Below are 18344 nucleotides of genomic sequence, written 5' to 3'. Positions count from 1 at the left end.
TGTATTTTTGTCCAATTTTTTTATGGGGGGGGTGGGCCATTTGTGAATGCGTGAAGGTCTGATGGTGTCCATATCAAAGTAGTAAGAATTGTCCATTCCGGGAGGGTTGGGTGGGAAGGGGCTTGGGATGGGGGGTGCTGGTGACTTTAGCCTAAACTTTGGTCCTGGTTTCATTTTTTTTCCCAAGGAGAATGTGTTTGTGTATTACATGTGTAATTAAGATGGAAGAACAGCAAAAAAGAGCCGCTCGGCCTCATCCCTCTCTCAGTCTCCACCAGCCTCCTCCAGGGCCATCTCATGGAAAGCTACAGACCGAGCAAGCACAGTGGGCTTGCTGGGAAGATGCCCCCATGCCCTGTGGCCTCTGAGATGTTGCTGGGACACCTAAGTCCGGCACCTTCCTTGTGTGATAAGGACACAGCCCAGAGAGTGGAAGACGGAAGGGCATGTGAATGGCCCGTGGGATGACTGTCCCAGCTCTGATGACTTTGAGGCCGGGGGCTTTTCTGTCCATGCCCTGTCAGCTGGGTGGTCTGTTCACTTCCCCTCAGGGTTATTTTTGGCTGGCCTTATGTTCCAGTTCAGGAAAGTGCAGGTGGCAGGGTCTGCCTTAGACATGCCTCAGGGCATCAGAGAGGCCCCTGGCAGCCCAGAGGGAGGGCTTTGGGGTAAACAGTTATTATAGGAGAAGCTGGGCATAGATGGGTTATTTATTCATTATTTAAGGGTCGCTCAGTTCATGTCCTTGCTAATGGCTCTGCCATTTTTCTGTGTGTTAATCCAGGAGGAATATTGTTGTCAGAGAATAACAGGAGGTTGTCCATAATTGACTTTAAGCAGCAAAACAGTAAAACTCTGAGCGCTTCAGCTCCGCCTTTCTTGTAAGTTTGTCATTTATTCCCAGTGGTCATGGAAACTAGCGAAATCATATAGTAACATATTTCCATAAATTCGGAGCCCTAAAGATCCAAACAAACTTCTTATTTGTTCGTGCATAGATGTAACGTAAAAGACTCCATCAGTGAACACTAATCTTCAGCTTAAGTTATTTGCTATTTAAAGAAAAAAGTTCATTCAGGTGCATTTTAATATTTTCTGGCCATTATTCATATTCTCTTAATCCTCCTAGGCTCTGAGAATTGGAAAACCAAGAAGGTTTTGATGTTTTGTGTGACGCCACCTGAATTGGAAACCAAGATGAACATAACCAAAGGAGGTCTGGTGTTGTTTTCAGCAAATTCTAATTCCTCGTGTATGGAGCTCTCAAAGAAGATCGCCGAGTGAGTTATAATCGTACCATTAAGATCCACAGTTGTTCTATGCTGTTGTGACCTTGGTGATTGGAAGAGCACTGGTTTTCAACTTAAGAGCAGATACTGTATAGTTTATCTGCAGATTATCTATATAATAAGGGCTAACCTTTTTGTAAACCATTGCGACTCTCTGTGTGTTCGTTAAAAACACATTTATTGAGTCTCTGTGAGTGCCCGGGAGTGTGTTAGGTGCCACATGTCTATAGAATTACTTGACTCTAAGGAACAGTGCAGCATATTCTGGATGAAAATAGTTTATCTAGATTACAGTTCAGTATGGTCTTAGTTATTTATTAAATAAAGATTTGCCAGAAACCAATATTGCACTGTATGTTAGCTAACAAAATTTAAATTAAAAAAAAATATATAGAAAACAATAAATGAAGATTGAACACCCTCCTGGGTACTGGGCCTTGATCTAGATATTGAGGATTAATGGTGAACAAACCAGTCAAGATCCTTCCTTCTTATATTTAGTTGGGGAGCCAGACAAGAAGGAAGTCAACAAAACAAAATTTCAGGTGCTGATTGATAGTGTGAAGAAAACAGTGTGAAAGAAATGATTTGGGCAGGTTGTTCTGCTTTAGCTTGGGGGCTCCGGTGAAACTTTTAAATCAAGGGGATGATATGTGAATTGAGAAACCTTCTAGGCAGAGGGGACAGAAGGTGCAAAGGCCCTGAGATGTGCAGCAGGAGGTGTTGGTATGGCCCAGGAGCACGGCTAGAGGGCAGAGGGTACAAGGACATGGTTGGTGAGGCAGGCTGAGTAGGACTCTGGAGGCCTTCTTGGGGTCGGTGTGGGGGGAGGTAGGGGGTTAGGTGTGACATAGTGGCAATGACATAACAGTAGCATATCCACTTTCAATTTTATAATAAGAGTGCCTCTATTTTATTTTGGTTTATCTTTTTATGAATTTGTGAAGCATCCTCAAGTTGTAAAGATGTTGGATGGATAGATTCTGTCTCTGTTACGTTTTCAACTTTTCCCCCCTTTCTCTTCTTCAGGCGACTGGGGGTGGAGATGGGCAAAGTGCAGGTTTACCAGGAGCCTAACAGAGGTGAGCTATCTGGGATGTGCGTTACATTGATCCTTTCGTGGCATGTGACATGCTGGCTCAGGCCTGCATCCTCCACTCTTGAAACAATTGGACCCAGTGGCCAGTTAGTTCTGCAAGAAGTCAGGCGGACAAGGTGGTGAGAGTAGTGCTTTAGCTCCTACTGATACCAGCTGGATATACAGCTTGTGGGGCCTTGAACTCCAGCTCTCAGACCTCATCCAGCAAAAACCACAGAGATGCATGCAACTGGTCCACCGAACGGAAATTCAGCAGTTGTGTGAGTTTATGTCCGTTAGGCAGGATGAGAAAACCCCGTGTGGCCACAGTATTAATTGGTTGTTATTCCTTTTTCTTTTTTTTTAAAGATTTATTTATTTAGGAGAGAGAGGAGAGAGCGCACAAGTAGGAAGGGAAGAGGGAGAGGGAGAGAGAATTTCAAGAAGGTCCTGTGGGGAGCTTGGAGCTTTGTAAACTGCAAATGATTTAATCTGCAGCTAAGGGGGACTGCATGATGTCCTTTGTGTAGTCTGGAAAGGAGAGTAAGGGAGGGAAGGGAGAGTAAGGGAGGGCTGGTGGTTTAAGGGCCAGGAGGAGGTTGATCCACCCTTTGGGTTCATGAATGAGGACAGAGAAAATATTTGATGTCCATTGGGAAAGGGCAGGAACTGCCATTTGTAGATTCCTCACTGTTACCAAATATTAAAGAACTGTGTTCAGGGGTGATATTAGATACGGGTCCCCAGACTAGCAGAGTCAGGATTCAAACCTAGATCTCCCTCAATCTAAGGCCTGTTTTCTTTCCTTGGTACCATATTCCTTTTTAAACACATATTCTGTTTTTTTCCCACATTTTTATTTTTTATTTTTTTAACGATTTTATTTATTTATTTGACAGACAGAGATCACAAGCAGGCAGAGGGGCAGGCAGAGAGAGTGGGGGAAGCAGGCTCCCTGCTGAGCAGAGAGCCCTAGCAGGGGCTCGATCCCAGGACCCTGAGATCATGACCTGAGCCGAAGGCAGAGGCTTAACCCTCTGAGCCACCAGGTGCCCCTTTTCCCCACATTTTTAATGGTGCCCCCTTTCCCCACATTTTTAATGAAAATGTTCAGACTTATAAAAAAGTTGAGAGAGTAGTGCAGTGAGTATAGGTATGTATGTTTGTTACTTGGGTTCAGCAGGTAACATTTTGCAAGATGGATATGTATGGGTGGAATGTTTTGAAAGTAAGTTGCAAGCATCATGTCACTTAAGCCCTGAACGCTTGACCATACTTCTGGAGAATAAGCACTTTCTCCTGCATGAATACGCTATTGTTGTCACACTTAAAGGAGTTAACGATTATTCTCTAATTATCTAATATCTAGTCTATATTCAAATTTCCCTAATTGTCCTGGAGAGCCTTTTTCTTTTCCCAGCCAGGATTCTTGGCTCAAGCAATACTTTTTTATCCCTGTAGTTTCCCCTAATCTACAACAGCTCTTTTCTTCGCATGACTTTGACTTTGAAGAATGTCCCATTCTGCATTTGTCTAATTGTGGCTGATTACACGGTTTTTGAGAGTAGGGATGTTGGACCTTAATTCATCTTTAGTCTCAGAACATTATTATAACATTTATTACCTAGTAAAGTTTTTTTGGCAATGGTTTTATTTTTTTATTTGTGAGAGAGAGAAGACATGAACATGCAAGCAGAGGGAGAGGGAGAAGCAGGCTCCCTGAGAAGGGAGTCTGACATGGGGCTTGATTCCAAGACCCTGGGAATATGATCTGAGCTGAAGGCAGATGCTTAACCAACTGAGCCACCCCCGCATCCCATCTAATAAGTTCTTAATTGTGATGGTTTTATGAATGAGTAGTTTCCCTTAGAGATACTGTCCTCAGAGAAGTAAGAAGCATAGATTTACTTGTTCCAAGTCAGAAATGGAATTCTTTTTGAAGCACGTAATGTAACTTGACTTGTTTAAAAAGTGTGGTTGGGGGCACCTGGGTGGCTCAGTTGGTTAAGCCTCTGACTCTTGATTTCAACTCAGGTCATGATCTCAGGGTCCTGAGATCAAGCCTCATGTCGGACTCTGTGCTGGGCGTGGAGCCTGCTTGTCCTCTCTCTCCCTGTCCCTCTGTCCCTCTTCTCCCTCACTCCCCCCTCTAAAAAAAAGTAAAAAGTGTGATTAATGCCAGTGTTTTCATCATTCTTTACAACACCTAAGACCTTATGAGTTTCTTTAGGAGTTCCATTTTCTATATTTTATAATATTGGGGATGAAGCAGATTTTTTTGTGTGTATTTTAAAAAAGATAAATTATATGTCTTTTCCACCCCTCCCCACTTTTTTTCCTTTTCCTGCCAGAAACAAGAGTACAGATTCAAGAATCTGTGAGGGGCAAGGATGTTTTCATCATCCAGACTGTCTCAAAGTGAGTCCTTACTCAACACACGCGATTTCACTCTCTGGGTTTTTCTTTGTGGGTATGCGTGTTTAGGATCATTTGAAAATTGGTATGCCTTATTCTGCTAATTTTTCTGACATAACTGTTGACTTCCACATGTTCTTTTGTGTTCTTGAAGGATGGAAGTAATCAAGTCTTGGAGTAGAGGTTCTTAATGAAAATAGAACCTATTACATTGCCTCTCCATAGCCAGAATTTGGTGAAACTCGCAGGAAAGCTCTTCTAGTTCCCCCAAAAAGGCAGAAGGAAAGGTGTTCACTTACTTGGGGTTCTTAAAGCTTTGACTGCAGGCAATTTAAAAAATGATCACCAGTTCTTATTTTGTTGTATAGGTAAATAAGTAGAGAAGATAAAAGAATGCATTGAAGAAATATGTATTCCTGGCTGGTGTGACATTTGACAAATGTGTGTTCTGGAAATTGTCACAACTGTATAAGCTGGGTGTGGAGGAATCAGTGCAGTGAGGTTGTCTGCATTTTTTGATCAAAGACCGCTCTGTCCGCAGATGTCCCCGCATGTCCCCATATGTGAAAGTTCTTCACTCAGGGCGGTTTTCAGTAATGTCTGGAAATCACTTTGTATGGGGCATCGTTTTTTAGCTTTGATTCACCTACATTTTGAACGTCTGTCCTGGTCTTTGGTTCATGGGGATGAAATCTCTGGCTCTTCTGGGAAAGAGGAGTTGAGGGGGACCTGTCGTGGCATCTCAAGCCCTCCTGGGAGTGTGTGTGATCAGAAGAAGGGACAGGGTGGCTGGCCTTTGCCAAGGTTCCCTTGTTTCATTTCCTCTGTGCCATTAAGCAGCCTTGGCGGACCGGGGCTAGGAGGCACTGCCATCTTCCTTCCCCCGCCAGCTGATGGGCGGGAGTGCCGGTGGGGAACTCCCCTGTGCCCACAGCTGCCCTTCACCCTCTGGCAGTGGGAGGGGAAAGTGCAGAGCGCAGAACAACTTAGGTCTTACGTCGCTTCTGGCTTCTGGGTGTCTGCGGTACTTATACCTCCTTACAGACAATTGTGAGTCCATTTGGATAAATGTACAGAAGTCGCTTGTGTTACACAAGGGGATAGGTGGACTCTGAAGGCCAAATTGAACTTGGGATTCGGGGCTTCAGCAGCGTGGCTAGTGTACTCTTTCCTGTTTCCAGGCCCTCCTAGTCCTCTCCTTTTCTTTCTTTTTGGTTTATTTCAACGCTTATCGTTCTGCCCCTGCCTCTGTTGGTCTCTTATTCCCGTAGCTAAAACCATCTGCATGTCTCGTTTTGCATTGTTCCAAGCCATGACCTTGTGCTAACTTGGGGATTCTTAGTCTTGCCAGGTTGCAGAGAGCCTGGCCATCAGGGTCTTTGTGAAATACTTAACACTGAGATTTGATGTCGTCAGAAATACCTTATCTCTTGTTTTAGGTCAGACTAATGGTGGATGCTAAAAGTATTAGAAAAGTTTTAAATGAAGAAAATGCTGTCCCTTAGCTTCCCTTTTCTGGTCATTCAGACAAGGTCATGATTTGAGGTTAGGGCTGGCAAACCTTTCAGCAGCTTCCCTAAAAATGGTGCCCCAGCAAGCATGGCTTGGGACCCTCGTTGTAACTCTGCACCCACTTTGGGTCCTCTTCTTCTCCCCTCTCACACACAGTGCTGTCCTGAACGCTTTCAGACATCGGGGCAGATATTAACAGAGAATCCACTCACCCACGTGTTCAGTGTCTCCCTTCACTCATTCATTCTTTAACAAATACTGATTGAATGTCTGCTGTGTGCCAGACACAGTTCCAGGTGTGCCAGACGTACGAATGATTAAAACAGATAAAGACCCTTGTTCTCATTGAGTCTTTTATCTGAGACACGCAGCTAACCCAATAAGTAGATTGTCTAGTGGTGAGAATATGATGGGTGGCATGAGAAAAAAAAACAGCCCTCCAAGAAAACAAAACAAAACACCTCAGTGGCACGACAGGGGATTGGGAGTGCTGGTGGGGAGTGGAGGGAGGGCAGGCGGGGCAGGTCTCCGTGAGCAGGTGACATTTGCCCCAAACTGGAAGCCTGTAGGGACCTGAGCCAGGTGGCCAGTAGGGACAGGGGGAGGAGAGCTTTCCAGTCCCAGAGAGCACCTACAGTACAGGACCTCGGGCAGGAGGGAGGACTGACAAGGCGTCGAGTGTGGCCGGACTGAGGTGTTGGCAGAGGATGTACGAGGGGAGAGTGGAGAGTGGGATGGTAGGCAGATGAGGAAGGGGCCTTGGGAGCCACGGTGGGGCCCTGGGCTATATGGGAAAGCATTTCTGGGTCTTGAGCATAGAATGCCTGATGTGACTTGCCCTTGAAGATGACCGGGACGCCTTGTGGAGAATGGGCCACAGAGGGACTGCTGGGGAGCAGGGAGGCCCCTGGTGGCAGGCCGTCCTGGTCACTTGCTTGACAGGGAGCGTGGCCCGCCCCAGCACAGCCCTGCAGCTGTGTGGCGGTGAGATGCTCTAACCTTCGGGAGGGGAAAACAGTAAGGGGTGTCTTGTTTTCATCCTGAGTAAGCTGGAGGAGTAGTGTCGCCATCAACCACCATGGAAAAGGTTTTGTGATAAAGCAGGCTTTGGAGGGCAAAGAGCAGTTCATTTGGGGGTGTTAAGTGTTGAGGTGTTTTTAAAGACACTAGAGTGGCTCTGTTGTCACATAGCAGTTGGATTTGCTGGACTGGGGTTGAGAAGAGAAGCCTGGCCTGGGGCTATGAGCAGGCGTCTCCAGCTTCTGGAAAACTGTGAAACTAGACGAGAAGCCCAGGGAAGAGGGGAGGCCCAAGGGGGCGCACACGAATGATTGTTGGGCAGGAAGGTGGGGAGGAGGGGAACCAGCGAACAAAGCCAGGTAGGGCAGAACAAGAGAGCAGTGAGGAAGTTCTAGAAGCCAAGTGGTTCAAGCAGAGTGAACAGCCATGAGAGCTGCTGCCCACAGCTCAGGTGAGAGGAGGAGGAGAATTGTCTCTGGATCTGGGCACATGGAGGTCATGGATGATCTGGATTGGCCCGAGTTTGGGTGAGAGCGAGACAGTGAGTGTAGACAATGGTCCTGAGATGTATACACAGGGGAGCAAAGAATAGGGCCGTGGGAAAAGTGGCCTCCAGTCATTTCTAAGGGAACAATAGTGTTTCTAGGCCGATGGATACAAGCCAGGGGAGTGTTCTGAGCTGAGGGAGGATGCAAGCGGGGAGAATGGCTGGAGCCCCATTTTCCAGTAGGCTGGGGGGGGAACAGGGGGGCAGGGGGTGGTTAGGGCGTCATCAGGAGGGCTAACTGCAGAGTAACTTCTGTGTGGAAAGTTTGTCTGTGATGGCGGAGGGCAGGCTGACTTTTAGGGTGCGGCTGCACATGGTGGTGGGAGCCCGTGGAACGTCTCTCTCCCTTCTGACTGGGTTCTTCTTTCAGGGAAAAAGGAAGTAGGGTCATCGATGTGAGGGATTATAGGAACTTGTTGGTCCGTTTTCTGTGTCTTGAGCCTTGGGTCCCGGCAGAGGCATGAGTAGCACGTTGCTGCCACTTTGTGGGAACAGGGAGATACTAATCCCATGTCTTACGTTCCTCACTGGGGTTTTCTCTCTTGGAATGCAGGGACGTGAACACCACCATCATGGAGCTCCTGATCATGGTGTACGCCTGTAAGACCTCTTGTGCCAAAAGCATTATCGGCGTGATTCCCTACTTCCCCTACAGCAAACAGTGCAAGATGAGAAAAAGAGGCTCCATCGTTTCTAAATTGCTGGCTTCGATGATGTGCAAAGCTGGTGAGAACAGCAGATGCATGACATTTACTGGGGGCCTGGGCGGTTGATTTTTTTTTTTTTTTTTAAGATTTTATTTATTTATTTGCCAGAGAGCGAGAGAGAGAGAGAGCGAGCACAGCTAGGCTGAGTGGCAGCAGGGGCAGAGGGAGAAGCAGGCTCCCCGCCGAGCAAGGAGCCTGATGTGGGACTCAATCCCAGGACGCTGGGATCATGACCTGAGCCGAAGGCAGCTGCTTAACCAACTGAGCCACCCAGGCGTCCCTGGGCGGTTGAGTTTTACCTTAGATATTATAACCCCTTGTCTTTACTAAATTAGAATGCTCAACAGAAAAATGACCGTTTTAAAGACAGTTAATTTAGAAGGAGAAAGCAGTGCAGAGAATTCTCTCCTGTTCCCAATCCCCTGAAACACAAAGTTGAGGAGAATGACTTATTTTTCCCTAAGTTCTTTGTTTAAAAGATTACATTGAAATGATGAGTTAAAATTGCATGGAAGTCATTTTTGAAGGGGAAAAGGGTGTTTTGGGAACCAAACTCTAACTTTTGGAACCACTGTAACACGGCAACAACTTTCAGTCTCTTCCCAGGACGGATTGGCTTATATTGCAAACTGTATGTGTGTTACGCATTTTCAGGTCACATCCTGAGTGTCTCCCCCTTGTTTCTAAATAAGCTTTGAACTTGTTACCTTGTGTGTGTGTGTCTAGAGGCCACATAACCCAGAGCACTGGCACAGAGAGGAAGGGACAAGACAGCCCCCATAGCATTGCATTTGAACACTGCGGAATAAAAGTTCTACTGTAGCATTCCAAAGAGGGGAAAAAAAAAAAAAGGAAGAAAACCCATATACCCAAATTTGATGGAACCCAAGCCCCAGCCACCTCAACAGTATAAGCTGTTGAAAAAGTCAGTCTTCAGAGTTTTAAAAGCTGGCTGAAGGGAGCAGGCTAGCTCACCGAACCTTCCAGAAAGATTCTGCTCTGCTCTTCAGGCCTTGATCCTGGCTGGGCCACCAGGTTGACTTCCCTGCTCTTTTGGGCAAGTTTTGCTTTTCTGAAACTTTTTCAATTAGATTTTCCTTAACTTTTCTGGTGAACATATCCTTTATGATCTGGTGATCATATCCTTTAAAGAGCCGGTGGGGGTGAAGGGTCTTCCTTTTCTCCAGAGACGGGCCTCTGCGGTTTGTTTTCATATCTTAAGATCAGTATTTGTCTTAATATGGCTTTGCTGTGCCTACTAAGGAAATCTCAAGGAGGTGTAATTTGCTCTAATAGATTATCAGAGACATTTTTTCATTACTGTTATCTTTGCTATTTTAAGACTCTAAATTGGTGTGAACAAAGAAAACCACCAGTCCTTCCCTTCTGAGTAGGAAAAAGCCCATTCACATCCCATGTGTCTCTTCTACTCACACACAGAAGATGTTACTTCTGACACTTCGGTCACCAAGTGTGGAGAGGTTTTGCCCTACACTTAGCAATACTCCATGAGAATACCAGCTAGGTTTTTTATAGTTTAAATTCCAGAGAGAGCGTCAGATTCCACAAATTAAGGGCTCAGTCCTAGAGATGGTGTCAGATCCCAGAGATTAGGGGCTCAGTCCCACAAGACTGACCTCCCCTTCCCCCATGCCAACTGCAAGGCCAAGTTGTTGCCTGTGTCTCTGACTAATGTGCTGCAAATCAGAGGTCCCCAGGGCCCACTCCTCACATTTGATTCATTTGCCAGAGCAGCTCACAGAACTCAGGAGAACCATTCACTTACTGTTGGCCTCTTTATCATAAAAGCATGTGATAAAGAGTACAGACGTCCAGATGGAAGAGATAAGAGGGTAACAGGATGTGGGGCCCATTATCTCTCAACAGGCACCAGTCTCCCAGCATCCCCACCTGTTCCTCTCCCACCTGGCTGCTCCCCGAAGCCTCTGCTTTCTCAATTATTGACTCCATTCCTAGCCACTCTGCCCCCACCTCTGGAGAATGGGAGGTGGGGGCTGAGAATTCCAAGCTTCTAATCACAGCTTGGTCTTCCTTGGCCTCTGCATCCAAGAGGCCACCAGGAGTCACCTCATCAGAACAAAAGATCCTAATGGAAACTTTTGAGCACTCTTATCCCTTAGGAATTTACATGGGTTCCAGGAGCCCTGTGTCAGGAACCAGGGGGCAGAGACCACTATACATATTTTCTGTTCTCTCACAGTCTCCTCGAACTCAGAAATCAGAGAAATAAAGAGACTGAGTCTTCTTGATGCCAGAGCAATTTTTTAGTAGCTGTTATATATTGTATCATATTTGTTTAGTTTATACTATACACTGCGGCTGGTTATTGAGCTGTTCATGTGTTTGTGTCTGCTTTGTTTCCAAAGGTCTCACTCATCTCATTACTATGGATTTACACCAGAAGGAAATTCAGGGCTTCTTCAATATTCCCGTTGATAATTTAAGAGCTTCTCCCTTCTTACTGCAGTATATTCAAGAAGAGGTGAGCTAGCTGAGACTTCTGCATTTTAACATCCTGTTTAAGATCGCAAAGATACAGTTCCATTTCCTTGGGCTGTCTGCAAAGGAGTAAAACTTGGTGTATTCTGCTTAAAGTACTATTTCCTGGGGGCCTGGGTGGCTCAGTTGGTCACCTGCCTTCAGCTCAGGTCATGATCTCAGGGTCCTGGGATCAAGCTCTGTGTTGGGCTCCCTGCTCAGCAGGGAGTCTGCTTCTCCCTCTCTCTCTCCCTCTCTCAAAGAAACAAAATCTTAAAAAAATAATAATAAGGTACTATTTACTTCACTAAGTGTAATTCAGTGTATTTTAAAATTCTCAATCTGCAATTTATTTCTTTTGCTAAGCTCTTAAAATTGCTGCGTTTTCCTTGGGGCTTCAGGTACCTAGAATTGGACTAGTTGTGGTCATGACATGTAGCCCTCATCCTTGGTCCATGCATGGATCTGGCCCTTGTTTGCTTATCCATTGCTATGTCTCTCTGTCTGTCTGTCTGTCTGTAGTGGTCAGCATCTGTGACCCCCCTGCCCAGCAAGAACACTAGATGCGTCATAACCACTGTCCACTTGTGTGGTCCTTTTCCGTCGTATCCCCCCTGCCACCTCCCACCCAAGGGAGCCACTGTCTTGAATCTCGTTTCGTCGTCCTCTCAATTTCCTTTGTATATGGTCTTATCTTACATGTATATCCATGTAGAGCTACCATTCAAAGACAAAAACACACACAATATATATTTTTCAACTTTATAAAAAATGGGGGCACCTACGTGGCTCAGTGGGTTAAGCCGCTGCCTTCGGCTCAGGTCATGATCTTAACGTCCTGGGATCGAGTCTCGCATCGGGCTCTCTGCTCATCAGGGAGCCTGTTTCCTTCTCTCTTTCTCTGCCTGCCTCTCTGCCTACTTGTTATCTCTCTCTGTCAAATAAATAAATAAACACAAAATCTTTAAAAAAAAAAAAAAAAACCCTTTATAAACAACGACTCAAAATGTGTAATTTGGGGGGAGTTTTTCACCTGAGGTGCCCTTAGTAAGCCGTGTTGTGTGTCCCAGTTCTGACTGCTGAGAAATACTCACCTTGCAGCTTTATCCCGGTATTTGTGAGGTTTTTGCTGTTGTGATCGTGCTTCTGCAGGCGCTCTTGTCCGTGTCTCCCGTGGGATGTCAGCAGACGTGTGTCACCGTCGTAGCCCCAGTGGAGCATAGCTGGGAGGCATGGCTGGGAGTGATGGATTTTCCCTGAAGCAGTTATGCCGCTTACCTTCCCGGCAGCCGTGAAACAAGATGGTCTGTGGGTCCATCCTGTGTCAACACTTTCATTACCAGAATTGACGATTTTTGCCAGCTGATTGGCTCTGGCGTGGTGTCTTGGTGTCACTGCGTTGGATGGATCTCGGATGATGTAAGAAGTTGAGCATCTCCGCATATTTCCTGTTCTGGGAAAAGGCCCCGAATGCACTTCTGTTTGTTCCTCACTGGTTTTGTGTGTGTGCTTCTTTTCTGAGCTGCAGGCATCCTGGTTTTTAGTCTGGATTCTAGCCATTTGTTAGTATTGGTCTCATGGATCTCTCCGTTTGCAGCCTGTAGTTTGCCTTAGGGAGTCTTGATGAGCAGACATAGTCAATTTTTTTTTCCTGTGGGGGTAAAACCCATGTAACATACAGTTAAACAGTTTAAGACAAACAGTTCAGTGATATTTAATACGTGCAGTGTTGTACAGCTCCTCCCGTCTAGTTCCAACGCTTTGTCACTCCAGGAGAACACCCTGTACTTGTTAAGTAATCACTCCCCATTCCTGCCTCCCCTCCATTTCCCTGGCAGCCACTCATGTGCTTTCTGGCTCTGGATTTGCCTGTGTTGGACATTTCCCATACAGGGGATCATGCAATATTCAGCCTTTGTGTTCGGTTTCATTTACTTAGCTTAATGCCTTTGAGGCTTATCAACATGGTGACAGGAGTCAGGACCACATTCTTTTTGACAGCTGAATAATATTCCAGTATATGTATGTACCACTGCTTATCCACTCATGTACTGATGAACATTTGGGTCGTGTTATGAACAGTGCACTTTGCACATTCATATACAGGTTTCTAAATGGACTTATGCTCTTATTGTGGATGTATCTTTCATTTCTTAGACATATACTATGATTAGAATTACTTGATTACATGGTAATTCTGCATTTAATATTTTAAGAAACTGCCAAACTGTTTTTCAGGGTGGCTGTAGCATTTACATTCCAATCAGGAGTGTATAAGATTTTCAACTTCTTCATATCCTTACTGACATTTATTTTTTTATTATAGCCATTCTGGTGGTTTTCAAGTGGTATCCCCTTGTGGTTTTGCTTTGTATTCCCCTAAAGACTAATGATGTTGAGCATCTTTTCATGTATTTATCGACCATTTGTATGTCTTCTTTGTGTGTTTTTAAAAAATTTTTTATTTAAGTAATCTCTATACCCATCGTGGGGCTCGAACTCAACGACTGTGAGATCAAGAGCCGCAGGTAGATGTTCAGATCCTTTGCCCATTTTTTCATTGGTCTGTTTGTCTTTTTTATTGAGTTGTAGGAGTTCTTTATATATACCGGACACTAGTCTTACCAGATACATGATTTACAAATATTTCCCACCGTTCTGTAGTTGGTCTTTTTACTTTCTTGATAGATACTGTCCTTTGATGCCCTAAAGGTTTTAACTTCGAGGAAGTCCAGCTTACCTGTTTTTTTTTTTTTTTTTCCTTTTGTTACTCATGCTTTTGCTCTAAGAAAACACCATCAAATCCAAAGTCGTTAAGATTGACCTCTGTGTTTTCTTCTGAGAGTCTTACAGTTTTTGCTCATATTTAGGTTGACCCATCGGGAGTTAATTTTTGTATATGGTGTGAGGCAGGGGTCTTCTTCGTTCTTTAGCCTGTAATACCTAGTGGTTCTAGATATCTAGTGGTTCTTGTTGAAAAGACTATTTCAACATTGAATGGCCTTGTTTAAAAAAAAAAAATGGCCATAGATGTTTGTATTTATTTCTGGTCCGTCAGTTCCATTCCATGGTTCTGCATATCTGTCCTCCAATAGTTAACCTTGGCCCTGAGTGGTAAAAAAGAATTGAAGTATTTTTGAAAGAGCCGTAGTCTGTTTTTTCTCTTTTTAAAGTTATACATGAGAAACATACAAGCTATAAAAAGTTCGGAAAACAATATAGAGTGGAATTTAACTGAGTAGGATTCCCAATAGAGAAAGGATCGGAGAACAACAGTAAGTGTGTTGTTGGGGCAGGAAAATGGGATCTGGCCAGAAAGAAGCACCAGAGGATGAGACTTGGGTATGTGGGAGAGCATGGTCCAGAGAACTATCCAGTTTTGGAAAATGGAGCAGTTGGCGTAGACTTTTATAGACTAATGATTGCATCTTGTGAGTTTCTAGGACGCGTCCGGTCACGGTACCAGGTGCCTTGTGTGTTGACAAATGGGAGGCACCTGTTGGCTGGCTGAGTCTGGGCTATGGCTCCCCTGGCGCTGGTCCAGAGACTGGGCTCCAGCAGCCCCAGCCGTGGCCCCTTTCTGTAGGCTTCTACCTCTGTGCAAGGCTGCCTTCCACTCGAAAAGTCCCATTTGAGGCTTCCCTGTTGGAAAGGATTGAACTCTCAGGGTCGAAATCTCCCTCATACCTCAATTGTGGTTCAGCAAGCAAGGAAAATGGTTCTTTGTTTTTGATGGCAAGTTGGCAGTGATAACGGCAGATGTTGTAGTTTTAAGATTCTTTGTCCTTTATTCATAATTATAAATTAGAACAGGCTATCAGAACTGAACTATTATATGGGAGCTCACTGTTCTAAAGGACTTTCATTTGCTTTGCCTTCTGCCATGTACTTGCTTTAGTAGGGCCTACTGTCCTGAATGGAAGATGCTGCCAGTGGAGGTTGGCGTTATTCACATCGTCAGGAGAGAAGACACTACGGGTTATAGTATGACACAGCGCCTTCGTGTCACTTAGTGATCTTGTTCTGCAAGAGTGACGCTCACATCTTCCGATTTGACAGCTCACACTCTGTTTCTCTTGAGTTGTCTGTGGCATTTCTGTGCTTTCTGGCACAGCTGGAAGGAAAGTCTAGATAATTGGATGCTCACGGCCTGGTGGCTTTGCTGCTCTCTCCTGGGAGGTTGGCAGTTTCTCCTGACCTCAGTTGCACGGTAGTGTGCGTGTCTGGGCATTGATTAAGTACAGGGCAGTGTTTTTAAAAAATGACTACGTATCACAGTGACAATCCTAGAAATCGCTGGTCTGCACCAGGATTTTTTTTTTTAAAGATTTATTTATTTATTTGAGAGGAAGAGAGAGAGCACATAAGTCAGGGGGCAGGGACAGGATGGGGAAGGTGTAGAGGGGCTCAGTCCCAGGACCTGGAGATCACGAACTGAGCTGAAAGCAGATGTTGAACCCACTGAGCCACCCAGGCGCCCCTGCACCAGGATTTTTGAAGGAAATGATGAGGGGCGCCTGGGTGGCTCAGTCGGTTGGGCGGTTGCCTTCAGGTCAGGTCATGATCCCGGGGTCTTGGGATCGAGCCCCACATTGGGCTCTCTGCTCAGTGGAGAGCCTTCTCCCTCTCCCTCTGTCTGCCGCTCTGCCTACTTATGCTCTTTCTGTCAAATAAATAAATAAAATCTTTAAAAAATAATAAAGGAAATGATGAAGAGGGGGCTACAATTATATTTCTATGGTGTATGTAGAGATCCCATGCCATTCATTTTTTAAAATAGGAGCTCCTAGAGTTATCTTGTTTGTTTCTCTTTTTTTTTTTTTAAAGATTTTGTTTATTTGTCAGAGAGAGAAAGGGAGCATACAAGGAGGCAGAATGGCAGGCAGAGGTAGAGAGAGAAGCAGGCTCCCTGCTGAGCAAGGAGCCCGACGTGGGACTCGATCCCAGGACCCTGGTATCGTGATCCGAGCTGAAGGCAGCGGCTCAACCGACTGAGCCACCCAGGCGTCCTGAGTTATCTTGTTTCTGATTCTTGAGTTGCTTTTTTTTTTTTTCCCCTCTGCATTCTTCTAAGTGTCTTTGTATCACGCCACTGGCCGCATGGAAACGAGAGACGGCGGGGACTGAGAAAGCAGGGACAAGAGTAGGGGTGTACAGCAAGGGAACATGGTGTGTAAAGCAGTTTGATACTTTTTGGTTCCATGGTGGCCCTGCAGGGGATGATTACTAGAGTTAGGAAGCTGGGCTTCCACGATATGTGGTGTGTTTTCCCCTCTGCGACGGTAAGAGTCATCTTTAAACAAGTGAAAAATGAAACTTCCCATTGACAGTGGCAGTATAGGGACACACATGTGTGTCTGTAATAATTCTGACAATAGTGGTAAAGCCCTGGCTTCCCTGAACCCCCAGCCTGGTCCTGGGCCCCTCTGCAGGGGTAACCCTTGTTTCCAGCTTGCTTTGTGTCGTGTGTCTTCTCAGACCTTTCTCTTTGTATTTGCCTCCTTGTCTATATGGTTATAGATGTTGATGATGGTTTTTTGTGGTTTTTTTTTTTTTTTTTAAAGTAAGCTCTGTCCCCAGTCTGGGGCTCGAAGTTACGACCCGGAGATCAGGAGTCGAGTGCTCTACCCACTGAGACAGCCAGATGCTCCTGATTTGTGGGTGTTGTTTTTTTTTTTTTGAAAAGACAGTTGCTGTAGTGTTTGCTTTTCTGCAGCTTCTTTTCTTTGCTGTGCTGGTATGTGGAGGTCTTTCCATGCAAAGATATGTAGGTTTCTTGCTTTGTTTCTAATTGCTGCATACTGGTCCTCCGTTTAGATCAGTGATGTCCAGTAGAACTTTCTGTGATCATGAAAATGTTCTAGCAGCTGTCCAGTATGGTAGCCACTCGTCACCTGTGGCTAGTGTGAATGGAGAGCCAAATCATCTTCTTTAAGTTTAATTAATTTAAGTTTATATAGCTGTGTGTTTAAATGAGCTACAATTTTTTCAACCATTTTCCTCATTTTTTTTTTTGAAGATTTTATTTATTTATTTGACAGAGAGAGATCACAAGTAGGCAGAGAGGTAGCCAGAAAGAGAGGGGGAAGCAGGCTCCCTGCTGAGCAGAGAGCCCTAAGCGGGGCTTGATCCCAGGACCCTGAGATCATGACCTGAGCCGAAGGCAGAGGCTTAACCCACTGAGCCACCTAGGAGCCCCTGAACCATTTTCCTCTTGACTGGATATTAGGTTGTTTTAATCTTTCACTCTCTTTTAAAAATTTGTTTATTTGAGAGAGAACACAAGTGTGGGGAGAGCCAGAAGGAGAAGCAGGCTCCCCACTGAGCAGGGAGCCCGACACGGGGCTCGATCCCAGGACCCCAGGATCGTGACCATAACCACCTGAGCCACATAGGCGCCCCATAATTTTTCGCTCTTTTACGTGAAATACTGTATTTTAAAAATTTATCATAAGGAGCACCTGCCTGGCTCATTGGGTAGAGCATGTAACTCTTGATCTCGGGTTGTGAGTTCGAACCCTATGTTAGGTGTAGAGATTACTTAAAAGAAATTATCTTAAGCAGAAATGCATTGAAAATTCTTGTACTTACCTCTCTGATTACTTATGCGAGTGTTTTTCTGAAAAAATATTAGGAGGTGGAATTGCTTGATTGAAAAGTATGTGTTTAAAAAGTATTAAAATACTTTAAAAGATTTTGCAAAATGGCAATTTTCTGAAAATCGAGTATTTTTTTTAAAATTATTTATTTATTTATTTATTTAACGGAGATCACAAGTAGGCAGAGAGGCAGGCAGAGAGAGAGGGAAGCAGGCTCCCCGCTGAGCAGAGACCCCCCCCCCCCCCGATGTGGGGCTCGATCCCAGGACCCTGGGATCATGAGCTGAAGGCAGAGACTTAACCCACTGAGCTACCCAGGCACCCCTGAAAATCTAGTATTTTAACAAAAGCGCGAATTGTAGTTCTCGGAAGGGGCTGTAAGAGTGTCTACTCTCGCTCACAGTATACAGGATACTGTCTGTTTCCCTGTGCTCTTCATTTTGCAAATTGAAAGACCGAAACAGTACTATGGTATTTGAATTTTTTCCTTTCTCAATTTCTAGTATGATGGAGCATCTCGTGTGTGTTTTCGGGGGGGGGGGCAGGCAGGAATTTCCCCCCATCTAAAGTCATGTTTCATTTTTCTGCCGTGGTTTTGAAATTGCAGCATGATGTGTCTAGGTTAGGTCTTGTTTTCATTCATCTCAGGAGTTACTCACTGGGGCCCTTTCATTCTCT

General features: G+C 45.1%; 1 protein-coding gene across 3 annotated transcripts in view; it reads left to right on the top strand.

Annotated features, from left to right (window-relative positions):
* The window catches only part of PRPSAP2 (phosphoribosyl pyrophosphate synthetase associated protein 2), a 49120-nt gene that overhangs the window by 4164 nt on the left and 26612 nt on the right, over positions 1–18344 (top strand). For 2 of the 3 annotated variants that reach the window (XM_059148238.1, XM_059148239.1), the window contains 6 exons: positions 785–881; positions 1130–1280; positions 2319–2371; positions 4719–4785; positions 8415–8587; positions 10956–11071. In XM_059148238.1, coding sequence (XP_059004221.1) covers positions 1162–1280; positions 2319–2371; positions 4719–4785; positions 8415–8587; positions 10956–11071 — 528 coding nt within the window. In that variant the 5' untranslated portion in view covers positions 785–881; positions 1130–1161. The remainder of the gene's footprint in view (positions 1–784; positions 882–1129; positions 1281–2318; positions 2372–4718; positions 4786–8414; positions 8588–10955; positions 11072–18344) is intronic. The other variant, XM_059148240.1, reaches the window with a different exon arrangement.

This window comes from Mustela lutreola, chromosome 15 (assembly GCF_030435805.1).
Source record: "Mustela lutreola isolate mMusLut2 chromosome 15, mMusLut2.pri, whole genome shotgun sequence".
NCBI classification, from domain to species: Eukaryota; Metazoa; Chordata; class Mammalia; order Carnivora; family Mustelidae; genus Mustela; species Mustela lutreola.
This window is presented reverse-complemented; position numbering and strand designations above follow the sequence as displayed.